Raw genomic sequence first — 27737 nt, 5'->3', positions numbered from 1 at the left:
AGCAAACACCCTCTTCAAACAAACAAAAGAAGACTCTACAAATGGACGTCACCAGATAGATGGTCAATACTGAAATCAGATTGATTATATTCTTTACGGTCAAAGATGGAGAAGTTCTATACAGTCAGCAAAAACAAGACCGGGAGCTGACTATGGCTCAGATCATGAACTCCTTATTGCCAAATTCAGAGTAAAATTGAAGAAAGTAGGGAAAACCACTAGACCATTCAGGTATGACCAAAATCAAATCCCTTAGGATTATACAGTGGAAATGACAAATAGATTCAAGGGATTAGATCTGATAGACAGAATGCCTGAAGAACTATGGATGGAGGTTCATGACATTATACAGGAGACAGGGATCAAGAACATCCCCAAGAAAAATACATGCAAAAAACAAAAATGGCTGTCTGAAGAGGCCTTAAAATAGCTGTGAAAAGAAGAAAAGCGAAAAGGAAAGGTATACCCATTTGAATGCAGAGTTCCAAAGAACAGAAAGAGAGATATAAAAGCCTTCCTCAGTGATCAGTGCAAAGAAATAAAGGAAAACAAAACAAATGGGAAAGACTAGAGATCTCTTCAAGAAAATTAGAGATACCAAGGGAACATTTCATGCAAAGATAGGCTCAACAAAGGACAGAAATGGTATGGATCTAACAGAAGCAGAAGATATTAAGAAGAGGTGGCAGGAATACACAGAAGAACAATACAAAAAAGATCATGACCCAGATAATCATGATGGCATGATCACTCACCTAGAGCCAGACATCCTGGAATGCAAAGTCAAGTGGGCCTTAGGAAGCATCTCTATGAACAAAGCTAGTGGAGGTGATGGAATTCCAGGTGAGTTACTTCAAATCCTAAAAGATGATGCTGTGAAAGTGCTGCACTCAATATGCCAGCAAATTTGGAAAACAGCAGTGGCCACAGGACTGAAAAGTTCAGTTTTCATTCCAATCCCAAAGAAAGGCAATGCCAAAGAATGCTCAAACTACCACACAAGTGCACTCATCTCACACAGTAGTAAAGTAATGCTCTGATTCTCCAAGCCAGGCTTCAACAGTATGTGAACTGTGAACTTCCAGATGTTCAAGCTGGATTTAGAAAAGGCAGAGGAATGAGAGATCAAATTGCCAACATTCACTGGATTATCAAAAAAGCAATAGAGTTCCAGAAAAACATCTATTTCTTCTTTATTGACTATGCCAAAGCCTTTGACTGTGTGGAACACAACAAACTGTGGAAAATTCTGTAAGAGATGGGAATACCAGACCATCTTATCTGCCTCTTTAAAAATCTGTATGTAGGTCAGAAAGCAACAGTTAGAACTGGACATGGAAGAACAGACTGGTTCCAAATAGGGAAAGGAATATGTCAAGGCTGTATATTGTTACCCTGCTTATTTAACTTGAGTACCTTATGAGAAGTGCTGGGCTGGATGAAGCACAAGCTGGAATTAAGACTGCTAGGAGAAATATCAATAACCTCGAATATGCAGATGACACCACCCTTATGGGAGAAAGTGAAGAGGAACTAAAAAGCTTCTTGATGAAAGTGAAAGAGGAGAGTGAAAAAGTTGGCTTAAATCTCAACATTCAGAAAACTAAGATCATACCATCTGATCCCATCACTTCATGGCAAACAGATGGAGAAACAGTGGAAACAGTGGCAGATTTTATTTTGGGGGGCTCCAAAATCACTGCAGATGGTGATTACAGCCATGAAATTAAAAGACGCTTACTCCTTGGGAGAAAAGTTATGACCAAGCTTAGGCATAACCTAAGAAAAGATATGACCAACCTTCAAAAGCAGAGACGTTACTTTGCCAACAAAGATCCATCTAGTCAAAGTTATGGTTTTTCCAGTAGTCATGTATGGGTGTGAGAGTTGGACTATAAAGAAACCTGAGTGCAGAAGAATTGATTCTTTTGAACTGTGGTGTTGGAGAAGACTCTTGAGAGTTCCTTGGACAGCTAGGATTTCTGAACTGATACAGAAATTATAGGAATGCAATTGGCTTGTTTTATCTCCACAAATACATAGCTTAAAATGGAGATGACACAAGTAGAATTTATCATAGTTCTTACCTCTTTGCAGCCTGATGACCCTTTGTAATTTTAGTATCAGAACTACTGCCATGATTGAGTTGAATTTATACTTTTAAATATATGGCAAAACCAATACAATATTGTAAAGTTAAAAAATAAAATTAAATTAAATTAAATAAAAATAAAAATAACACAGTAAGTGTTAGTCACTCAGTCAGGTCCAACTCTTTGCAACCCCATGGACTGTACACCCTCTTCTATCCATGGGATTCTCCAGGCAAGAATACTGGAGTGGGTTGCCATTCCCTTCTCCAGGGGATCTTCACAACCCAGGATCAAACCCGGGTCTTCCACATCACAGACAGATTCTTTACTGTCTGAGCCACCATGAAAGCCCATGACTGAGCTAAATTTATAGTTTTAAAAATAACAGTGGTACAAAATTTGCAGTCTTCTCTCTTCAGAGAGAAAAAGAGATCTCAGTGATTTAAAACAGAAAATCGTTACAGGTAAAAAGGATTTTTACTCTGAGAGAGAGTTGTTTGTAAAACTTTCCTCAGACACACAGATGGAAGCAGCAGTTATATGGGCTGATTGGTGTTCTCTTATTTGCGAAATTCAACAAACAAAACACAGCTTTATGACAGAACGGAACGTACTCTGCCTAAAAGCAATACAAATAAACATGTTAATTCATATTCTATTGTTGAAATGCACAGAAGAGCCTCTTTGGCTATGCAAAACATTATCCAGGTGGTGTTGCCAGGTATTGCCATTTGAAAAGGTCAAAAGTTAGAGTATGATCCTAGTCCCCATTCCAGAAATGTCATTATAATATTGCTGCGTCGCTTCAGTCGTGTCCGACTCTGTGAGACCCCATGGACTGCTGCCTACCAGGCTTCTCCGTCCCTGGGATTCTCCAGGGAAGAACACTGGAGTGGGTTGCCATTTCCTTCTCCAATGCAGGAAAGTATCACTCAGTTGTGTCTGACTCTTAGCGACCCCATGGACTGCAGCCTACCAGGCTCCTCCATCCATGGGATTTTCCGGGCAACAGTACTAGAGTGGGGTGCCATTGCCTTCTCCAATTATAATACTAGTGGGGCAAAATAGAGTAGATATTTTTCCAAGTTGTATTTCTTTTAAATTTCAACTAATATATGACATAAATGATCTTACTGTGTTTATTCAGTGACTGTGGTCTTATTGGACTCTTAAATGTTGGTTCTTTTTCATGTAAAAAGTTATTACTGTAAGAAAATTATTTTGGAGTACTATAAACAAATTAAATGGTGGAAGTATTTAAGCCAAATATTTATTATTACGTGAAGAAATCTAATTATGAAAAAAAAAGCATTAGTATCCAACAGTACACTATTCTGTGATTTAAATAATAAGTAATTTTGAGTTAAAAATAAATACCAGTTTTAAGCAAGAGAGTTTTCTTTCTCACAGATTCAATTGAGGTCCTATGTCTTAGAATATTGATATTAGTATTTTATGATAGAAACTCTTTTCTGACTTGTTGCCAAGTTTATGTAAAAATAGATATCATTTCACCAGTATATGACATGCATAGTTGTATTAAATAATTTAAAATCATACCCCAAGACACCTGTGCTTTATTAGAGTACATTTTTCCCATTTGGCATTTGAAACACATGCCTTAATAGGGATGGAGTTTGAAATCGTGCATTTTCACAAATGAACTTTTAGCATGACATCAAGAGACACTGCCAAATGAAAATGGCATACATCCATATGGCCTGATGAAATGCATATCACTTTCATTTCTCCTTATGAACATTGTTTCATCCAGATGAGCACATCTACAACAGGACGTAAGACATAGTGAGTTGCTTATTTTCCTTTATTTCTTCTTGTAGTATCTTTTTCTACCACTTTTGAAAAATGCTATCCTTCTGTGTGGAAAACAATTTATAGACAACAGTACTCCAAGAGAAACTTCAAATGAAAACTTCCTCCACATGTTGGAAATAAAAATTTTAAAACAAAAGTTCTCATCTACTCCAGGAAACAAAACAGAAACATATGCAACTGAGGCGTCATTGTTTGTTTTCATTATCCAAATGGTCATACTTCTTACTTTTATCTCAAAATTCTCATGAAAAACGTCTAATGTGTTTGAATAATCCCTCTGACTTGTATCTTTCCTTAAGTGTTCTAAGATTAAGTTGATACAGAAAAGTGTGGAAGTACCTAAGACTGTGTCTAGAACAGCCATAGGGTTCACCTTCACAAGTTTTCACCCTCCTGGCGATGGATTTAATAGATGGATTCATTTCTCAAAGAAGGAATCAGTATTCATATTTCTTATGTCTTCTGGCATTGGATTAGACAAAGTGATCAATGATGCAATAATATATAGAGGAAAGTAGTTAGACATTGACACTGGTGACATTATTTGAAATATCAAGTACCTGTCAGTTCTTAGTAATTGAACAAAACCCCGGAGTGAGTTTCACATGTACATGCTAAATAAGTAGTCAAGAAAATTTACACATTGCATTATATGATTGTGGACTGCACTGTGATATATGACAGGTATTGCACTGATTATGCTATGTACATAATTAATAAAAAGTACACTTTAGACAAATCTAGATAGCATATTCAAAAGCAGAGACATTACTTTGCCAACAAAGGTCCGTCTAGTCAAGGCTATGGTTTTTCCAGTGGTCATGTATGGATGTGAGAGTTGGACTGTGAAGAAAGCTGAGCACCAAAGAATTGATGCTTTTGAACTGTGGTGTTGGAGAAGACTCTTGAGAGTCCCTTGAACTGCAAGGAGATCCAACCAGACCATTGGCCACCTCATACGAAGAGTTGACTCATTGGAAAAGACCCTGATGCTGGGAGGGATTTGGGGCAGGAGGAGAAGAGGACGACAGAGGATAAGATGGCTGGATGGCATCACTGACTTGATGAACATGAGTTTGAGTGAACTCCGGGAGTTGGTGATGGACAGGGAGTCCTGGCGTGCTGCGATTCATGGGGTCTCAAAGAGTCGGTCACGACTGAGCTACTGAACTGAACTGAACTGAAGGTTGAATAAGATAATGTCTAACCCCCAAACATAGCTCCTTTAACAACCATTGCTTTTTTGTCTCCCTGTATTCCTGACACTATCCAGATGACTCCTCTGGCCTCTATCTTTGGATACTAGGCTGACTATATCTGGAAAATAGCCACTTCTGAAAATGGAGAATAGAAATGCCCCTCCCCCCAAGTCAATCTTTTCCCTTAGCATGTCTTTACAAGAATCTCATATAGTTTCTACCATTTTTCCCTTGCCCTGCCATAGTTTCCTTGGACCAGGAAGCTTCTGACAGACTGAGTCTCCTGACGCATTGTGCTCTCCTGATTCTGGCCAGCTTATCCCTTAGCAAATGTTCACAATATTGGCTACAGCTGTGTAGGGCTTCCACATTGCTTGCCTAACCCACATGTTCTCTATTTGCTGTGGTCTCCACAAGCAGACGCACATCTTCAGTTTGCTGTTGCCCAACATGGCATGGCGATATGGACCCTGATTGTAATGAGGCTGCAAGAGCAGCAGATGGGCAATCACAAGATCAGAATTTAGGTTGGTGGACTGTATCATACAATGGTAAGAATAAAGTGTCTAGAGCTAGAGACACCTACCTGAGTTTCAATCCCACAATAACTGTCTCACCACAGACTATTAATCTGATTTCTAATCTACCCCCAACTGTAAAGTGGAAATAGTAATTCTCTCAAAATTATACCACTAACTGAGATTATACTTTAAAAGTGCCTAATAGCAGTGACTAGGATAGAAGCTATATAAAATTAATTTGAAGCAGAAGAGACCAGATATAGGGAAAAGGGTTAACAAACAAGATAGGGGCAATAAAACAGAGACAAGGTGATGGAGACCTAAAGAAAGATGGTGGCCATGGAAAAAACAAGGTCAACTGATATTTTGAAGGAAGTAAAGGCTCTTAGTGATAGATTAGACAAAGGGAGATAAAGGAGAGGAAGAAATTAAAGATAACTTCAAGGTTACTGGGTAGATGAAATTAAGAATGTTAAGATAGATTAAAATCAGGAAATAGGTGAGGGCAGTTTAGAAAAGGAAAACAAGAAAGTTTTGAATTAGATTCCCAGTATTTTAGATTTTAAATTCAATTATTGTTTTCTACATCTATTTACTATTCAAAGAAACTCAAGCAAAAGGTCACTAAACAACTTGTATAAATCTCAAATGATTTCAATGGCACAATCAAGGCCAAGGCTTAGATATCTTATTTCCATATTTGGCAACTAGTTCCTTTTGTTTAAACTGAGATGAAAATGTAAGACATTTAAATAAATATTTTTAAGAGAACTTAGTTACAAGAAGGGGCTTCCCTGGTAGCTCAACTGGTAAAGAATCCGCCTGTCGTGCAGGAGATCCCAGTTTGGTTCCTGGGTTGGAAGATCCTGTGGAGAAGGAATAGGCTACCCACTCCAGTATTTTGGGGCTTCCCTGGTGGCTCAGATGGTAAAGAATCCACCTGCAATGCAGGAGACCTGCATTCAATCCCTGGGTGGGAAGATCCCCTGGAGGACGGCATGACAATCCACACCAGTGTTCTTGACTGGAGAATCCCCATGGATTCTCAAAAAGAGTCGGACATGACTAAGCAATTAAGCACAGCACAGTTACAGGAAAAAGTTGAAAATACAGTTTGAGAAAACACTAAAACAGAGAAAACATTTAAAGCTATTAGAATAGATAAGATCACAGAATTACAGAGACAGAGGAAGAACAGATGGTTAATATCTCAAAATGCTAAGTATTAAACAGATGTCAGAGAATCAGAGCACCAAGTCTTTAGTCCCACTTGCTACCTCTCTCACCTTCAGGAGTAATGACAATGAGGGTGATGACAATATTGACACCGAATTGCTTTTACAATTGTCATTCATCAGACTTCCCTATACAATCTAATTCTTGTAACACCATGCGAACAGATACTATTATTATGCCAAATTGTTATTTTTATTTTTTAAATGTGTTACTTATTTATTTTGGCTGCACTATGCAGAATGTGAGATCTTAGTTTCCTGGCCAGGGATCGAATTTGGGCCCTCAGCAGTGAAAGCACTGGGCTGCCAGAAAATTCCCCAGAGAATTTATGCCAAATTTTTAGAGAAAAAATTTAAATGTTCAGAAAGGTTTGACCAAAGTCACAAATAAGTGACAGTCATTATTTAAACTTAGGTAATTAAGTTACACATAAACAGAGCTATAATTTATGTCTAAATTTGGACACCTCAGAGTTAAAGAACAGCAAAGGTAAACTGAAAATGTCCAGGGCAGACCAGGTTATACTATCCCTCTTATTATTAAAAATTAAAAGATGCTTGAAATTAAAAGATGATTGCTCCTTGGAAAAAAAGCTATGACAAACCTAGACGGCATATTAAAAAGCAGAGACATTACTTTGCCAACAAAGGTCCATGTGGTCAAAGCTATTGTTTTTCCAACAGTTATGTACAGTTGTGAGAGTTGGACCATAAAAAGGCTGAGTGCTGAAGAATTGATGCTTTCTAATTGCAGTGTTGGAGAAGACTCTTGAGAGTCCCTTGGACTGCAAGATCAAACCAGTCAGTCCTAAAGGAAATGACCCTGAATATTCATTGGAAGGGCTGATGGTAAAGCTGAAACTCCAATATTTTGGCCACGTGATACGAAAAACTGACTCATTTGAAAAGACCTAGATGGGCTCGATAAAGGACAGAAATGGAATGGACCTAACAGAAGCAGAAGATACTAAGAAGAGGTGGCAAGAATACACAGAAGAACTGTACAAAAAAGATCTTCACGACCAGATAATCACGATGGTGTGATCACTCACCTAGAGCCAGACATCCTGGAAGGTGAAGTCAAGTGGACCTTAGAAAGCGTCACTACGAGCAAAGCTAGTGGAGGTGATGGAATTCCAGTTGAGCTATTTCAAATCCTGAAAGATGATGCTGTGAAAGTGCTGCACTCAATATGCCAGCAAATTTGGAAAACTCAGCAGTGGCCACAGGACTGGAAAAGGTCAGTTTTTATTCCAATCCCAAAGAAAGGCAATGCCAAAGAATGCTCAAAACTACTGCACAATGGCACTCATCTCACACGCTAGTAAAGTAATGCTCAAAATTCTGCAAGCCAGGCTTCAGCAATACATGAACCGTGAAATTCCAGTTGTTCAAGCTGGTTGTAGAAAAAGCAGAGGAACCAGAGACCAAATTGTGAGCATCTGCTGGATCATCAAAAAAGCAAGAGAGTTCCAGAAAAACATCTATTTCTGCTTTCTTGACTATGCCAAAGACTTTGACTGTGTGGATCACAATAAACTGTGGAAAATTCTTCAAGAGATGGGAATATCAGACCACCTGACCTGCCTCTTGAGAAACCTGTATGCAGGTCAGGAAGCAACAGTTAGGACTGGACATGGAACAACAGACTGGTTCCACATAGGAAAAGGAGTACGTCAAGGCTGTATATTGTCACCCTACTTATTTAACTCATATGCAGAGTCCATCATGAGAAACACTGGACTGGAAGAAGCACAAGCTGGAATCAAGATTTCCAGGAGAAACATCAATAACCTCAGATATGCAGATGACACCACCCTTATGGCAGAAAGTGAAGAGGAACTAAAAAGCCTCCTGATGAAGGTGAAAGAAGAGAGTGAAAAAGTTGGCTTAAAGCTCAACATTCAGAAAATGAAGATCATGGCATCTGGTCCCATCATTTCATGGGAAATAGATGGGGAAACAGTGGAAACAGTGTCAGACTTTAATTTTTGGGGCTCCAAAATCACTGCAGATGGTGATTGCAGCCATGAAATTAAAAGACGCTTACTCCTTGGAAGGAACGTTTTGACCAACCTAGATAGCATACTCAAAAGCAGAGACATTACTTTGCCAACAAAGGTCTGTCTAGTCAAGGCTATGGTTTTTCCAGTGGTCATGTATGGATGTGAGAGTTGGACTGTGAAGAAAGCTGAGTGCTGGAGAATTGATGCTTTTGAACTGTGGTGTTGGAGAAGACTCTCGAGAGTCCCTTGGACTGCAAGGAGATCCAACCAGTCCATCCTAAAGGAAATCAGCCCTGGGTGTTCTTTGGAAGGAATGATGCTAAAGCTGAAACTCCAGTACTTTGGCCACCTCATGCGAAGAGTTGACTCATTGGAAAAGACTGACGCTGGGAGGGGTTGGGTGCAGGAGGAGAAGGGGACGACAGAGGATGAGATGGCTGGATGGCATCACCGACTCAATGGACATGAGTCTGAGTGAACTCTGGGAGTTGGTGATGGACAGGGAGGCCTGGCGTGCTGCGATTCATGGGGTCGCAAAAAGTCGCACACGACTGAGCGACTGAACTGAACTGAACTGATGCTGGGAAAGATTGAAGGCAGGAGGAGAAGGGGACAACGGAGGATGAGATGGTTAGATGGCATCACTGATTCAATGGACATGAGTTTGGGCAAGCTCAGGGAGATGGTGAAGGAGAGGGAAGCCTGATGTGCTGCAGTGCGTGGGGTCGCAAAGAATCGGTCACAACGGAGCAACTGAACAACAACAAGGTTAAAGGAATCTGCCTTATACATTCTACAGATATAAATGATAATTCTAATTCTTCATCAGTTTCCTGCATTCAATTCAGTGAGACTTGTACTTTCTCCCTCCAATTACTTCCTTTCCACTGATTTCCATAATTGCAAAGTTTTCTCAGTACCCCAAATCTTCTCTTGCATTCTTGCTCATATCCTTGGTTTCCTCTATTCCCAAACAATATCTTCTATTTCAATTATTTGTTGCTGTATATTCCCACATCCACCTCCACTGCCACCACTTTTGTTCTGTAGTTGGGGATGGACAGGGACGTCTGTCGTGTTGCGATTCATGGGGTTGCAAACAGTCAGACATGACTGAGTGACTGAACTGAATTGAACCTCATTTTACTATCTTTGGTGTAATGGCCCTTCTCTCTCTGTCCTCCTCCTTACTTCCCTTCCTGTTATTATCAGTTATCTCTATAAAAAAACAAAGATATGATTCTCTGGTTAAGATTAGGGAATTAGTAAAGGGAGTCCAAAAGATACAACTTTCCAGTTATAAAATAAGTAACTTTTGGAGATGTAATGTACATCATCAGTTCAGTTCAGTTCGGTTCAGTCACTCAGTCATGTCTGACTCTTTGCAACAGCATGAATTGCAGCACGCCAGGCCTCCCTGTCCATCACCAACTCCCAGAGTTTACCCAAACTCATGTGCATCGAGTCGGTGATGCCATCCAGCCATCTCATCCTCTGTCATCCCCTTCTCCTCCTGCCTCCAATCCCTCCCAGCATCAGGGTCTTTTCCAATGAGTCAACTCTTAGCATGAGGTGGCCAAAGTATTGGAGTTTCAGCTTTAGCATCAGTCCTTCCAAGGAATACCCAGGACTGATCTCCTTCAGAATGGACTGGTTGGATCTCCTTGCAGTCCAAGGGACTCTCAAGAGTCTTCTCCAACACCACAGTTCAAAAGCATCAATTCTTTGGTGCTCAGCTTTCTTCACAGTCCAACTCTCACATCCATACATGACCACTGGAAAAACCATAGCCTTGACTAGACAGACCTTTGTTGGCAAAGTAATGTCTCTTCTTTTGAGTATGCTATCTAGGTTGGTCATAACTTTCTTTCCAAGGAGTAAGCTTCTTTTAATTTCATGACTGCAATCACCATCTGCAGTGATTTTGGAGCCCAAAAAAATAGTCTGACATCATGGTGACTATAATTAAAAACAGTTTATTGAATACTTGAAAGTTGCTAAGAGTAAATCCTAAGTTCTCATCACAAGAAGGAAAATTCTCTATAGGTGTTGACAGAAGTTAGCTAGGCTTATTATGGTGATCATTTCACGATGTATACAAGTATCAACTATTATGTTATACACTTGAAACTAGTGAAATGTTATTTGTCAATTATACCTTAAAAAAAAGACACAAAATAAAAGAATTTAACCTGTCAACAGATGAATGGATAAAGAAGGTAAAGAAGATGTGGTATATTTATATACAATGGGATAATCAGTTCAGTCAGTTCAGTTCAGTCTCTCAGTCATGTCTGGACTCTTTGCGACCCCATGAATCACAGCACGCCAGGCCTCCCTGTCCATCACCAACTCTCGGAGTTCATTCAAACTCACGTCCATCAAGTCAGTGATGCCATCCAGCCATCTCATCCTCTGTCATCCCCTTCTCCTCCTGCCTCCAATCCCTCCCAGCATCAGAGTCTTTTCCAGTGAGTCATCTCTTTGCATCAGGTGGCCAAAGTATTGGAGTTTCAGCCTCAGCATCAGTCCTTCCAATGAACACCCGGGACTGGTCTCCTTTAGGATGGACTGGTTGGATCTCCTTGCAGTCCAAGGGACTCTCAAGAGTCTTCTCCAATACCACAGTTCAAAAGCATCAATTCTTCGGTGCTCAGCCTTCTTCACAGTCCAACTCTCACATCCATACATGACCACTGGAAAAACCACAGCCTTAACTAGCCAGACATTTGTTGGCAAAGTAATGTCTCTGCTTTTGAATATGCTATCTAGGTTGGACATAACTTTCCTTCCAAGAAGTAAGTGTTAATGGGATAATACTCAGCCATTAAAAAAAAAAAATGAAATAATGTCATTTGCAGCATTATGCATGGAACTACAGATTATTATATGAAGCAAAATGTGGAATCTAAAATAAGACACAAATGAACAAATCTGTGAAACAGAAACAGATTCACAGACATAGATTGCCAAGGGCAAGAGAGGTGGGGGATGAAAGGACTGGGAGTCTGGGATTAGGAGATGCAAACCAGTATATACAGGATGGATAAACAACAAATTCCAACTGTATAGCACAGAGAGCTATATTCAATAGCTATATCAAATATATCTGATTCATTTTGCTATATAGCATAAATTAATGCAACATTGTAAATCAATTATACTTCAATAAAATAAATAACTGAAATAAAAAATTAAATAATAGGTAACTTCACAATAGTTTCAGGAAAACATTCACAGCTTTTCAGCCCCATGAACCATCTCTTCTGATGCTCTGGACATTCATCATCCAGGAGGTTGGCAACCCTCCCCTATAATCCCTGCAGGCCTAATGGGCAGAACAGCATTCAGTATATCATAGGACCCTAAAAGCTGCTCATCAGTAACAAGTTAAACCAACACAAGTTTCCTACTTTGTAATTCTCTTCTCATAGCACTAAGAACAGCATGCTAGACAAATAAAAGCTGAATACATATTTCTCACATTTATTGTCTTAGCAATACTGCTGACTTCTTCTGGACATGCCACTGGTAAGGAAAAAATAGAATAATCTCTTAAATGAGTGGCAATATGATGACATTTACCATCCCAAGACTAGGAAATACAATTTATACTTGACTTTAAAGCCATACTATTTTGTTACCTGAACAGAAAACTAAGCTTTTCTGCTGGTAAAATCTATGGAGTCATTCTCAAACCAAGTTATTGCCACGAAAACCTCGCAATATTCAAGGATATGGTCCTGCCTTGCACAAGTGTTAAGAAGTTAATAGTAATCACTTAGTTGGGGATATTCTAAGTTTGTTTACTCTATTAATAGGGTTCTCTCTTGGTCAATGGATCACATTGTTGTGTAAACAAATGGATCTGGAGGTTTTGACTAAAGAAATGTTTTAAAAGTGTTTTTCCCTTTTGTTTATGTTGTCACTGCTTGAATGATACTGAAAGATACAGAGATAGCCCCAAGGAAATCTCTACCCAAGCCTCCTCCACTAAAACCTAATATTTATGGGTTTTAGTGGGAATGGGAAATGCTGTGTGTCTTCTTAAATAGCAGTGTTAAGTTATTCTGCCATATGGTGAAATAAGTTCCTATGTTAACTGAAAAACTAGAAAATCATGATAAAAACCTGACCTCTTGGAAGGCAATAGGGCAAAAGGAAAAAAAACAAAACAAAACAGGCTTTCACCATTCCTTCCATTAAATAAATTCATTTAGGAGGTCTTTTTTGTTGTTAGAAACCCTAAATGCTTAAACACAAAAATAATCGAACTAATATCAATATGCTTAAAATTTTGGAGAAACATGTTTTAACTAAAAGAAAAACTATTTTTTTCAGCAAAAGAAGTTAGCATTACAATCTGACCCTTTTCTATTATGTTCATAGACAGCATTTGGCTTAGTCATTAAAAAACAGGCTACAGGAGAAAGACTGCCAACTTGAATTCCAGCTCAGCAACTGACAAGTTCTAAGACCTTGACCAAATTACTCAACTTCTCTTTACCTCAGTTTATTCATCTTTAAAAAGCACATAACAATAATAACACATCCCTCACATTAAAACTGTGAATACTTTAAAAAAATCAAGTAGAGCATGGAACAATGTCAAGGACCACAGCACAATAAATGTTAGCTATTATTATTATCATATATGCAACAAGTCCTGGAGATCTAACACAGAGAGGAACTCTTTCAAATGTATTTTATATATTGAGCTAAATAACTTCCAAAACACATCTGAACAAATAATCCTGAGTTCCTTATCTACTCAAAAGCAAAGGCAAAAAAAAAATCTAAAGTGTGAAAATCACTAACCATTGAGCCAGTGGTGCTCTGAAATGTCAGTTCTGACGTAATGGTGGTCATGAGTAGGCCCAAGGGACCGCGTGAATGCAGTATCTTTGCCAAGGAAATCAGAAGCTGTTCCAGAGTAGAGGTACTCATCTGCAAGGGAGAAAAGAATACACAGGACTTCTAAGAGTTTACCAGCAGACACTATTGACAATAGACCAGTTTTACGACATGAAACCAAAGATGTTTACTGCTTACATCAGAATATATTGTTTTGTAAATTTCCCTTTCAGATTTTGAAAAATCTGCTCAGCTGAAGAAAAGATAACTCAATAAACTTTGGTAAGCTGATTCCAAATACTTGAATATAAAAAAGGCCAAAGTCTCCTGAATTAATAATTAATTACACGTGCATTTAGCTTCTGTTATGGAGGAACTCCTCTTCTTTCCCTCTCCTCACAAATAATTCAAAGATATGTCATAATTAGGAGTCCCTCTTTGTAAAAACACACACACACACAAATTTAAAAAGTAAACGCCATAATGAGGAATGGATTGTGTAATTAGTATTTACTTAACCGACACAACCTCAGTGACCACAACTTTTCTTTGCCTAACCTCTGCTGAAAGGGAGCTTTCAACACTGAAGTCATACTTTGTAATTATAACATGTTGCATTCCTTGTAGCTAATCATGTTTCTAATAGTTCTGATAAACAGGAATTTCTGAAAAGGGAAAGATGTGGCCATTACTGCATACCAAACTTCTTTGTCCTGTTATTTGTGTAAAGTGGATATCCATGTCTTACCAGAAACAGGAGAGAGAGAAGAGAAGAGAAGGAGGGGTGCCAGAGGCAGAGAGAGGTGGGAAGGAGAAGGAGAGCGGAAAGAATGAGGAAGAGAGGGCAGAGGAGTTTAAGATGAGGGAGAGGAGAGGAAGAAAGGACAGAAAGGAGACAGATGGGAGAAGGGGAAAGAAAAGGATGCAAGGGGCAAGAGAGGGGAACTGGGAGTGGTGGTCTGCATTCCTGATGCAAGTTAGCACATTGCTGGGGGTGGGGTATGGCAGGAAGAATGCAGTCCCCACAGTAGAACATGTTGTCCCTTTGAAAGCTAAGCCTCTGTTTCAATAAATCTTTATATTCAACTACTTTGGGTTATACTTAATAGACTAAACTTTTAAAAAATAGCCAAATCTCTACAGAGCATTTAGATTTTTTAAAGCCAATATAAGAACAACTACAATCACTAAAACTCAATTATCTCAGAAACATTTTTAAAATCCCTCCTTTGCATAAGTGATTCAGCTATTTTCAAAAATCCTCCAATTACATCCACTGAAATAAGACTTTTAGTGAACTATGTGAGACAACCAACCTAACTATTCATGACAATAGTCAGTTTCCAAAGGTGGGGGAGGGGGACACACACACACACATAAACATAAAAGAGAGAAATCGAGTTATGTAAACTACAACTATTTTTTCGGGGGGGGGGGATGGGTGCACATAGTGCAACATGTGGGATCTTATTCCCTGACCAGGAATTGAACCTGTGCCCTCTGCAATAGAAAGGCAGAGTGGTAACCACCAGACCACCAGGGAAGTTCCCAGTTATATAAAGTAAATGTAGACATGGTACTGATTCCATCTCTTATAAACATATGGTGCAAGACAATATTTCTTTGTGGGGCAATTTTTTAAAAATAGAAGAACCAAACAACATCATCAGTAGAGACATAAAGGAAATACACCATTAATTTGAAACATAAAACTGCAAACATTCATTTTTCCAGGAAAAAAAAAAAAAGCATATTTCAACATAAAAGTTGGATCTCTATATCCAGGTTTTAAAGCCATCTTCTTTGTACTTAAATTACTTAGAGGTTCAGGGGTCACCAATGTCTACAGTCTATTGTTAAAGGTATGTCAACTCCATTTGGCGGATCAGTCACAAATCATCGACCTCACTTTCTGAGGATAATGACTGAACATTAGTCACATAATTTTCAAAACACACACACTTTCACTTCAAAGAAGAGCACTGGTTCTCACAAAGTGAAAATTAAAATGTCATGGTGTGTCACTCTTGATAGCCTATTCAAACACCTGATGGACAAGCTAAATAAAAAGAGACTAGAGTCATGAACGAAACCAAGACAAAAGTTGTCCTTATAATGGCTGAAACTTAGAGGTCAGAGGTCATGTCGATAGTCTTCAGAAAAGACTTCAGACCACACAGTACCACCTTCTTTAAACACAATGTTCCTCCCGTAAGAGAATTTATGATGTATGCAAAGCAAGAGAAAACTGAATGTGCCAGCAAAAATTTCACATTTCTAATAATACAATCAGGTTATGGTGAAATTGAGGGGAGAGCAGTTACAACATTCTATTGTCTGTGTTCTATAGTTTGATTTATTTGTCTTATTAATTTATCCACTTACATCTTATTATTACTTCTCCCACTCAAATATTCAATATATTTTGTAATATATTATGTTCAAGGAACTGCTAAATTTAACTGCCATAATGAACCAAATAGGGGCATATAAGGTAAATATAAGAATATCTGAGTTATCATATATGTAAAATTATAGCAACATGAATGTCTTTTGCATTAAACACATTTGAGCCTTTTCAATCTGAAGTTTATTTAAAATGTAACTGTGCAGACATTAAGGATTACGGGAGACTCACTTTATGGATAAAAAGCTAAATACAGAGAGATGTGAGACTAAAAAACTATCACCAAACAGTCAGTGGATGATTAATCCAAAATAATCTTTAACTCACTAAGACAGTGTGGTTGAATCTACACACATCTTTTTAGAAAAACACCTAAAAGCAAGAAGTATCCTTTGCTGCTCTTACCTGTCATTACTGAAGCAAAAGGCTGCTGAGGATCAAAGGGACATTTCAGTCTGCCAGACTCCAAATTGTGTGTGTCTAGTTTGAAAATAACTTCCTGTTAAGAGAAATATTAACACAAGTGTGATTTTTTTTTTAAATATCAGAGTCAGCAAGAACATAGGAGATAAGAACTAAATTCTAACTCATTAATTCAACAAAAACTGAACATATAGCATGCACATCAAACTGTGCTTCTTAACTCTTCCACAAATGTTATTTCTGGCAAGACTCAATTCCCATGTTTTGGTCTCCATTTGGCCTAAGTAGTAATTATAATAATGAATGAATTTTTCAATGCCTTCATCAATTCATTTAGCCTGGACCACTATCATCATCAAAATCACTATCAAGCAATCCTATTTCTTAAGCCTAATAACTAATTTACTGAGTCTAATAAGCCAGTTTCCTCCTCTAAGAAATAAATTTAATAATCATACTTTCAGAACTATGACGGTCTATCTACCTAAGCATCTGCAACTATACCATATTACTTAAGCCTTACAATACTTTGTAATTTCAGTGACATAAAAGTGTGGTAAGGCAGACAGTTCATTTTCAGAGCTATTGATACATGTGGGCAAAAAAAATTCCAATGTAGTATTTTCACTATTATGAAAACACTATGCACATTAAAGCCACACAGTTATTTTGGCAGAAACATTTATTTTTATAATAGTGGCCACAGACAGAATGGCATTGGCAGACTTTTAATATTCAGGGGGAAAAAAACATTTCAAGTTGAACTTTCCAAGAAAAATATGAATGTATAATGAATATGGCCCCATGAGTTTGAGTGTTTCATAACAACGACAACACTACCATCCAGCAAAAAGACTGATGATTCAGCCTACAAATGCACTAGCGAAATTCAGCATTTCTGACATTCTCTCTAGAAGGCATATCTACAGAGTTATATCAGAACACACATGCAATTAAAAGGAATCATTCAGTGCCACTTATCTAGAAAGCAAGCAAAGACGCAAAAGGGAGAGAAAAAATTGATTATTTGGATTATTATTTTTGTATGATGTGACATTTCACATCTTTTTCTTTTAAACAGTACTAACAGTAACTACTGCCTTATTAAAAAAAATAGCAATATTAATTTAACTAGCATGAATAACAATTACTATTTAATAGTTTTAAGAAAATAAGCTTTAATACTTTAATGGTATTTAATGTTAATACATACTAACCATGAGCAGGAATTTTATGTACATTATCTCACTAAATTGTCACCATAAATGTAAAGAAGTGGCTACTTTATGGATTCCAGCTTTACAAGAGGAATATTGAGAGTAAAAGGGAGAAGGATCTTGTTCAGCAACACATAATGAATAAGAGGCAGAGGAGGAGCTTGAACTCAGGGCTGTCTCCAAAGTTCATGCTCTTAACATATCTAATCTCAGGATTTCAAATTCATGGATTTAAAAAGGTGCTGAAATTAATTTATAGACTCACCATGACCATGTAACATGATCAAGCTCAAGTATGTTTAGTTAGAACAGTTCAGCTAATGATAAGTTGTGATAGTGGCGCCTAGGCATGAAAAAAGTCCAATGAGAACACTTTTAGGGCATGTTTCCCAACCGTGGATGGGGCTAGAGATATGTCAGGAAAAAACACCTACAGATCACAGCCCTTAAGAATGTTTAAATATCATTAAGGGCACATTATTCTCCACAGGTCAAACAGAACTGTTGATTCTAAAGCCTATAATGGGACGTTGTAAAGGGAAAAAGTAAACTGAATTCTGGTGTGTCAGAAGATTATCGTAAAAAGCTAAAAAAGAAAACCCAAGAAAGTATCTGGGACAATGTCATAGTTGATGCAAAGTCCTAGATAAATCCTTATAATTGTACAGACTCCTGTTGTCAAAATGTAATATTTCATGAAATTCTCAAGATAAGCCCATAAAATTGTTATCTGTGGAGGCTAAGGACAAGGTCTCCCTTATAATCTCCTGGAGAAAGGAGAGAACAGGAAAGCAGGTTTCCTTGAGCCAGAGTCAAGGACACCAACAGGAAAATGATGTCAAAAATAAAGGCTGATACAATGGATTTCCTGAGATAAACTGAATTACATGACATTTTAACTTTTGAGACAATTTTAATTTTATAAGATTGGTCCCACCTAATTCATTACACAAAAAGCACCTGTCCAAACTACACACAGAGAAATACTGTTGAAGTAAAGACAGAAGAAGATAAGAATAGAAATTTTCATCATCACAATGACTAGGCAAAGTTATTGTTCATATCATATTAATTATGAATACTATTAACATTTAAATATGAGGTTTGCAGAAGCAAAGGGAGATTCCAGAGGAAAGAACATGTTTCCAAGCTAACTTAAAAGCAATCCTACTGCTGGGCATACACACTGAGGAAACCAGAAGGGAAAGAGACACGTGTACCCCAATGTTCATCGCAGCACTATTTATAATAGCCAGGACATGGAAGCAACCTAGATGCCCATCAGCAGATGAATGGATAAGAAAGCTGTGGTACATATACACAATGGAGTATTACTCAGCCATTAAAAAAAATACATTAGAATCAGTTCTAATGAGGTGGATGAAACTGGAACCTATTATACAGAGTGAAGTAAGCCAGAAAGAAAAACACCAATACAGTATACTAACGCATATATATGGAATTTAGAAAGATGGTAACAATAACCTTGTGTACGAGACAACAAAAGAGACACTGATGTATAGATCAGTCTTATGGACTCTGTGGGAGAGGGAGAGGGTGGGGAGATTTGGGAGAATGGCATTGAAACATGTATAATATCATGTATGAAACGAGTCGCCAGTCCAGATTCGATGCATGATACTGGATGCTTGGGGCTGGTGCACTGGGACGACCAAGAGGGAGGGTATGGGGAGGGAGGAGGGAGGAGGGTTCAGGATGGGGAACACAGGTATACCTGTGGTGGATTCATGTTGATATATGGCAACTCTAATACAATATTATAAAGTTTAAAAATAAAATAAAATTAAAAAAAAAAAAAAAACTAACAGGCACCCCCAGTATTATAGAGTAGATAGATAGATGGCAGACATTATTTTAAAATAAAGTTTATATATATACTTTGGAAATACTTGCCTTTTTACCTTTCTGTGTTCTTGTTGCCTAATACAGCTGAATATTAAGTGACCAGAATGGAGAAAGTGATATGCCAAAGCCCACGCAATCGTTTTCTTATTTTATTCTTAAAATAACTCTGAGTTACTATTATTATCATCATCCTTCTGCTGAATAAACAGAAGCTTAGAAAGTATATGCAGAAGGCCATGGAGCTGGTAAATGACAGGGGCCATAATTCAAACTCTGGCTCCCCATGTTCAAATTCTCAGTAGTTGTCAACAGCCCTGACTTCTGTCCTGAAATCCAGATCCAACTGCCCACTTGGCATGATCTACAGAGCATTTTTCAAAAGCAGAATGTATAAAAACTAACTCACCATTTCCCCCACAAATTTGTTACTCGTCTCACCTCAATAAATAATACTATTCTCCAGCTCACTGCCAGATAGAAATCTGGGATTCATTTCAGCTGCTTCCTCTTTCTTCTTGTTGCCCCCGACACAAAAGAGTGTCCCCCAAGAATGGGGACTGTACACACTTCTCTCCTCCATCTCTGTGTTACTATTCCCTCTTCAAAGTCATCTTAGAAGCAACCTAATCTATTTGAGAACGTCATGCCTTCCCTCTGAACTGGACAGTGAATCCTGAGACTAATAATTCATTTCATAAGTGGACAGTCTTCAGGCAGTGTTGCCATACAATTACCTGTCCTCCTGACTAGTGAAAAATTCACAAGGCTTAATACCCCTGTTCACTTATAACTCTCTCATTCACATAACCTGTAAATTTGATGGCCCCAGGGCTTTTTGACAGTTTCAAGCTAAGTATTAGCTCCTTCTAAATTCCCTTTCAGTACTTGTGAGTTTTAGGAGTTAAAGAACACTATTTGCATCCCTCAGCAGGTTGTGAGTTTGGCCTTTAGCCCCAGGCCTCAAAATACATCCAAGCTGTGGGGCTATCTCATATAATTACACCCTACGCTATGAGCCACTGTTATATATTACCCTTCATCAAAGCCAGGCAAGAGAACATTACACCAGCAACAAAGAATGATGGATTCAAGTTGCCAAGTCTCCTAGTGGTTCAGAGATTTAACTATCAGGGTTGCTTTGCTTTCAAACCATTGAGTCTGGGCTGGTTAGACAAATTGGTCAGAGAGAAAAATGTATCCAGCCACAGTTATGGGTTTGATCTCTGCTTGAATCAGTTAAATCAATGCAAAGAAACCTGTACTATAAGCCCAGACTTTACTTTCAAACATACAGCCAAATACCCTTAAAATATGTGTGGTTAGTCACAAGAAGTATATACATAAACATAAGGATGACAGTGTAACCCATCAACCCATACAAAGTAATTAGAGTACAGATTCTAAAGCTCAGATGGGCATGCTTGCTCTAGAGATAGACTACTTGGGTTCAATTCCTTGCTAGACCATTTATCAGCTGGGTAATCTTAGGCATGTTATTTCATTCCACTGAGATTCCATTTTCACTAATTTGCAAACTGGGAGTTATAAAGGTACAAACTTCATTAAGAGTGTTGTGAAATTCCAAAAAACAGTCCATGTGAAGTGCCTGGCACAGGCCATGACACAAAGAAAGCACTCTAACAAATTAGTGTTGATTAAATTATTGCAATATGTATGTTTCTCATTTATTGAAATGCTCATTGATAGATGGAATGCATTACTCCTAATTAATACTTCCTACATTTCCACTACGCCAATTAGGTCTGGCAGAAATAAGTCCAGTATGATAACAAGTATGGTAAGAACTAACTATACAATTTTAAGAAAATCATTAAAATTATCTATATTTAGTGTCTGCTATTGTAAACATATGCAACAGGTCAAATTTGTTGGGTGGGAAAAGTTAAGTTACTTAGAAGATACCATTCTGTCACAAGGTCTTACAGGAAATGAATTTTTACCAACAGCAACATCATAAATAGCTCTAGTTATATAGGAAGCTCAAGACCAAATAAAGCTGTACATAGAGCCTAGAAAACAAGCACTTTCAACATTTTACACTATTAATTTTAATCATGTCACTAGAAAACTTTTAATAGAAGAAGTTTTTATAAGGTGAATAAAGCAGATAATCAAAATGGTAATAATCTATTAAGTGACTGGGAACATAAGTTCTTACTCAGTTCATACAGAAAATGATTCAATTTTTATATTCAAATCTATGTATTTTATGTCATAGGCAGTAAGTACTAAGCTATTATAGTAAATTGTTTTCATGCTATTTTACAATATTACCTCCTTGTAGAATCCAAGATCAATATATCCACATACTGGATGAAACGCTCCAGTTCCACACACATAAACATGAGTTTTGTTATAGGGTTGAAGTACTCTGATGAAATTTGCACATTCTGTCTATTGGGCATAAAAAACATAAAAGCATTAGCATATAATTCAGGTATTTCAAAGTATCATTCATACCACCTGTTTTCCAAGTAGATTAATCATCAAAAATAAGTGCTAAAATAAAAAAGACTTATGAGAAATGCTTAACACCTGACTTAGCAAAGGAGGCAAGACAAATTAGAAACTATGACTTGAAGCTTTTTTTGAAGTTTTATGGTTTTGAAATAACCAGAGTACTAGAATGCACATTTCTACATTAAGACTCAACGGGACCTACAGAATGAATATATACAGAGTATTAAAGAGATATCCATACTTACTTTCAAGAATTACCTACAGAACCAAACCCAAACCAAACATTATGTTCTGATGTTCCTACATTTTCTGTCCCATAGATCTTACTGTGTGCAGTTTCAACTGAATCAGCTACACTAAACATAACACTTAACACAGATGTCTTCATATATATTATTCCATTCTTATTTTCCAGAATGCCCTACCACTTTATTTCCATTATTTTCAATGTTACAGAGCCTTTAAGACCCAGCTTAAGTCCAGCTTATTCCAAGAACTTCTTCTGTTTCTTCCATAAATATTTTTTATGCCAAGTCAAAATTTTAAGAGACTTATATTTCTGCCTCTTTTCCAAAAGCTTGGGCCTAAAAGTATTCTTTAAAATGTGTATCTTTATAACTTAGTTATTTTCTATCCCTGAACTGCTTGTAAATAGTGACTCAATTTTTCAAAATAGTCATTCTTATTATTTTCAATCCGTCTCCTCTAAGCCATCCCTTATGTTTACATAATTACTGGAAACAATTTTTAACTAACTTCATGATTCTCGGATCCAAAGACTCCAAGAAAACACTGGGCAATAGTACACTTTTATTTTAAATCAGCTCTACCTAGGAGATGGACAAGTGTTTACTAAGGAGGTTGGAAAACTATGAAATCACTGAGATTCAGAGAAAAGGTCCATTTTCTCTTGCCTGAATGGCCACAGGTCCTTCACCTGTCAGGTAACTGCTGTCATTAGGGTTGTTAGGAAAAGAATATTAAAAAATAAAAAAGACCAACTGGTAGGATGATTTTTTAAATATTTTTAATGGCAGATGATAACTTAGCTGATAGGATTATGATTGTTATGTGGATTAAAATAAAGAATATAACACTTAATAGTTGTTTATCACAAACTCTGATTTTGACCTAAACAAAATAATCAGTTTCTCAGTGGCTATTCTGATGTTCAAGGAGAGAGCTATTTCTGCATAGCTGTGGTACAGAGTTTCTAGTACCTAGTTCTTTTTTGTCCAGCTGGCCTGGTAATCTTATGTCTCAAGAATTTGTAGATCCCAGTGAATAAAATCTGCACACTCTACTACAGAAAAATGTTACAAAGAACTAACTTACTGAGTCTTCTGCTCTCTGCGCCCTTACAAACAAAGCAGTTGCTTAACACTAAATGAGAGGACAGTATCAGTCAGTCCCTCAGTTAGCCATAGAAGAGAAGGATGTTTATCATGTAGGGAGAGTCAGAATTCTCTAATAGCAGCAGGACAACTACATATGGTTACACATTTGTGCTGCAAAAAAAGAAAGTCCTATTTTAGCATATGCAAATCATACTGTAGGATCCTTAATATCCTGAATATTTTCATACATTTAATATATGTTCTCATATAAGTATTACATGTAGACTCCTAAGAAAGGAAAATTTTATATTCATTGAGACAATTTATCTGGCAGACAATCTTAACAAAATCATATTATATGTTTTTCACCCTTCCACCAAGGTATCTGATGAAGAGAATTTATTTTTTATTGACACAAAGCACTGTAGAAAACTAGCTTCATGTTCTTTTATATCATGTTAGACAATCACAAATGAAAACTTAATTCAGAGAGAAAATTCGCCCTACTAATGGTTTTGATGGTGACTGCAGCCATGAAATTAAAAGACGCTTACTCCTTGGAAGGAAAGTTATGACCAACCTAGATAGCATATTCAAAAGCAGAGATATTACTTTGCCAACAAAGGTCCGTCTAGTCAAGGCTATGGTTTTTCCTGTGGTCATGTATGGATGTGAGAGTTGGACTGTGAGGAAGGCTGAGCACCAAAGAATTGATGCTTTTGAACTGTGGTGTTGGAGAAGACTCTTGAGAGTCCCTTGGACTGCAAGGAGATCCAACCAGTCCATTCTGAAGGAGATCAGCCCCGGGCTTTCTTTGGAAGGAATGATGCTAAAGCTGAAACTCCAATACTTTGGCCACCTCATGTGAAGAGTTGACTCATTGGAAAAGACTCTGATGCTGGGAGGGATTGGGGGCAGGAGGAGAAGGGGATGACAGAGGATGAGATGGCTGGATGGCATAACTGACTCGATGATGTGAGTCTGAGTGAACTCTGGGAGTTGGTGATGGATGGGGAGGTCTGGCGTGCTGCGATTCATGGGGTCGCAAAGAGTCGGACATGACTGAGCGACTGAAGTGAACTGAATGGTTTTGAACAAATGTCTCAGTAACATGAGATAAGCCAGGGCAAAAAAGAGTAAAAATGTAGGTGATCATCAGATAAATTCTAATGATGGCTTCACTGGTAGGGTAAGAGATTCATTCTAATATTCTCCATCCTTCATCTTGCTCACTCACGTTCACTGAAGGGACTTCTACTTATTAGTCTTTTCCCCACAAAGAGGTTTATGCAAGGGTAAAATCTATACAAGGAATAGTACACAGGGAGGGGAAAAGTGTAGAGGGATATGCCTGGAGTGAGGTGGGATTGACTCACTGCTAGTAATTACATAATTTTTCAAAAGCTCTGTTTTACCAGAGTCATAGAATTTAGAGAAGAATGGTTATGGAGTGAATATTTGTGTCCTCCCCAAATTCATAGGTTGAAACCCTAATGCTCCCAGGGTGATGGTGGTCGGAGGTCAGGTTTTTAGGAAGTAAATAGCTGGAAGTCTTTTGTGAGTCCCTTGGATAGTAAAGAGATCAAACTAGTCAATCTTAAAGAAAATCAACCAGAATACTCTTTGGAATGACTGATGCTGTATCTCCAATACTTTGGCCACCTGATGTGAATAGCTGATTCATTGGAAAAAACCCTAATGCTTGGAAAAATTGAAGGCAGAAGGAGAAGAGGGAGACGGAGGATGAGATGGTTGGATGGTACCACCAATATAATGAACATCAACTTGAGAAAACTCCAGGAGATGGTGAGGGACAGGCAAGCCTCGTGTGCTGCAATCCATGGGGTCGCAAAGAGCCAGACACAACTTGGCAACTGAATAGCAATAGCAACAGCCTTAGAAGAGGTCAGGAGGTGGAATCCTCCTGATAGGATTCATGCCTTTATAAGAAGAGACCAGGGCACTTGCTCTCACTCTCTCTGCCCTGTGTAGAAACCACCAGATGATGGCCACCTATGAGCCAAGAAGAGAATTTTCCCTAGAAACTAAGTCAGCCTGCACTTTGATCTTGGACTTCCCAGGCTCCAGAATTGTCAGAAATAAATGGCTGTTGTTAAAGCAGCCTAGTTTATGGTATTTTGTTATGGTAGCTCAAGCCGACTAACACAGTAATTTTACAAGAGTTTGAAATAAATATTTGTATAAAGAAATAAAACAACTGCCTTTCCAGATTATAAATTATAAAGTCTGAAAGATTAGAGACTGTGAGACACAGCACTGTTTAAAAAGGCAAATAAGGCCCAGAGTGATACATCACACACAAAGGAGATATAATTTGAGTGATGATAAAGAAAAGCTCTGAATCACACCTAAAACATTGCACATCCTTTAACTTTTCTGGGAGTACTTTATTAAGATGCAGCCAGCCCTGGAAAGTAACCCATTATGCTAGTTCCTGACTTGGTGAGATATTACCAAGGATTTACTCTTGGTAATATTCTCCCTTCTCTCAGACTGGGCTGCCATGGAATAGAACACTGTAGGGACAGTTCTGAATTTTCTGACTTAGTTTACCCAAAAGTCAGTTCTGCCCAAAGTTTCCTGTCGATGAAGTTGATGGCAGGCAGTTCTCTAAGAAGATTGAAGCAATGAAAAGGCATTGGTTACCTGAAGGAAAGAAACGTGGAAAGAGATTCTAAAAGATAAAGTCTCTTATTTTAAATTTTGCCTAGGGTGGTCATTTCAGCCAAACACTAGTGCCTCAAGTGAAACAAAAGTCTTTCTCTTTTAATTTATAACATTTTTTAAGGCTCAAAGATTATGTGTTTTCTTTTTGTGCACAAGTTTCATTAGGTTTTGCTTAAATAGCATGAGCAATAATTAACTTGATTTAATTCACTTAGCAAACTGCATAGCTATTAAGGGTGGTGTAATTCTGTGAGGCATGAAGAAAGAAAACTCTGAGAAGCAGCTTTTTAAATTTTCCCTGAAAGCTGACTAATTTATAGCTATTGCCACAATGGTAAGGGTTGTTGCACGTGATCAAACAATTCAACTCAGTGAGTGATATACTCAACCTTGGAAGAGAACTGAATTTCCCCTTCCTTCCTATGCTTCCTACCTACTCTCTTTCCTACCTCCTCAACTCTCCACTATAAGACAGACTGAAAAAGACAGAATTAAAAACAAGTATCAACCTTCTGGGTGTCCCAGGTGGCACTAGTGGTAAAGAAACCACCTGCCAATGCAGGAGACTTAAGCGAAATCGGGAAGATCCCCTGGAGGAGGGCACAGCAACCCACTTCAGTATTCTTGCCTGGAGAATCCCATGAACAGAGGAGCCTGGAGGGCCACAGTCCATGGGGTCGCACAGAGTCGGACAGGACTGGAGAGACTTAGCACACGTGCACACGTAGTAGTAACAGCTCAGTGGTGAAAGCATCTGCCTGCTAGTGCAGGAGTCCCAGGCTGGATAAATGGGTTGGGCAGATCCGATGGAGAAGGAAATGGTAACCCACTTCAGTATTCTTGCCTGGGAAATCCCATGAACAGAGAATCCCATGGGAGGCTACAGTCCATAGCGTTGCACAGAGTTGGACACGACTGAAGCGACTTAGCATGCACACACACATACCAACCTGCTGATTTTTTCAAGTAATATTACTCGTTCCAATATCTACCCTTATACACATTTCTTTCTGTTGTTGCTATTCAGTCGCTAAGTCCTAACTCTTTGTGACCCCATGGACTGTAGCCTGCCAGGCTCTTTACACCATGAGAGTTCCAGGGCAAGAATACTGGAGTGGGTTGCCATTTCTTTCTCCCGGGGATCTTTCCAACCCAGGGATTGAACCCGTGTCTCCTGCATTGGCAGGTGGATTCTTTACGACTGAGCCACCAGGGAAGCCCCATACACATCCTTCAGTCAGTTCAGTTCAGTAGCTCAGTTGTGTCTGACTCTTTGTGACCCCATGAATCGCAGCACGCCAGGCCTCCCTGTCCATCACCAACTCCCGGAGTTCACTCAGACTCACGTCCATCGAGTCAGTGATGCCATCCAGCCATCTCATCCTCTATCATCCCCTTCTCCTCCTGCCCCCAATCCTTCCCACATATATATATAAAACACACATATATAAATAGATATATAGCTATAAATAAAACAAATATAAAACTTAATACTTAGAGAAAAGACAGATACCTATTCATCTATGTATTAACATCTAGAACTTGTTTCCCCCTAATACTTGGAAAAATATTAG

At 38.2% G+C, this 27737-nt stretch overlaps 1 protein-coding gene across 2 annotated transcripts in view; it reads right to left on the bottom strand.

Moving 5' to 3' along the window:
- The window catches only part of SEMA3D (semaphorin 3D), a 230242-nt gene that overhangs the window by 67226 nt on the left and 135279 nt on the right, over window positions 1-27737 (bottom strand). For both annotated transcript variants that reach the window (XM_019958589.2, XM_070787656.1), the window contains 3 exons: window positions 21953-22072; window positions 16557-16650; window positions 13709-13837 (listed from right to left, as the gene is read on the bottom strand). In XM_019958589.2, coding sequence (XP_019814148.1) covers window positions 13709-13837; window positions 16557-16650; window positions 21953-22072 — 343 coding nt within the window. The remainder of the gene's footprint in view (window positions 1-13708; window positions 13838-16556; window positions 16651-21952; window positions 22073-27737) is intronic.

This window comes from Bos indicus, chromosome 4 (genome assembly GCF_029378745.1).
Source record: "Bos indicus isolate NIAB-ARS_2022 breed Sahiwal x Tharparkar chromosome 4, NIAB-ARS_B.indTharparkar_mat_pri_1.0, whole genome shotgun sequence".
Lineage (NCBI taxonomy): Eukaryota > Metazoa > Chordata > Mammalia > Artiodactyla > Bovidae > Bos > Bos indicus.
The sequence above is the reverse complement of the archived record's forward strand: the minus strand, read 5'-3'. Positions and strand labels throughout refer to the sequence as shown.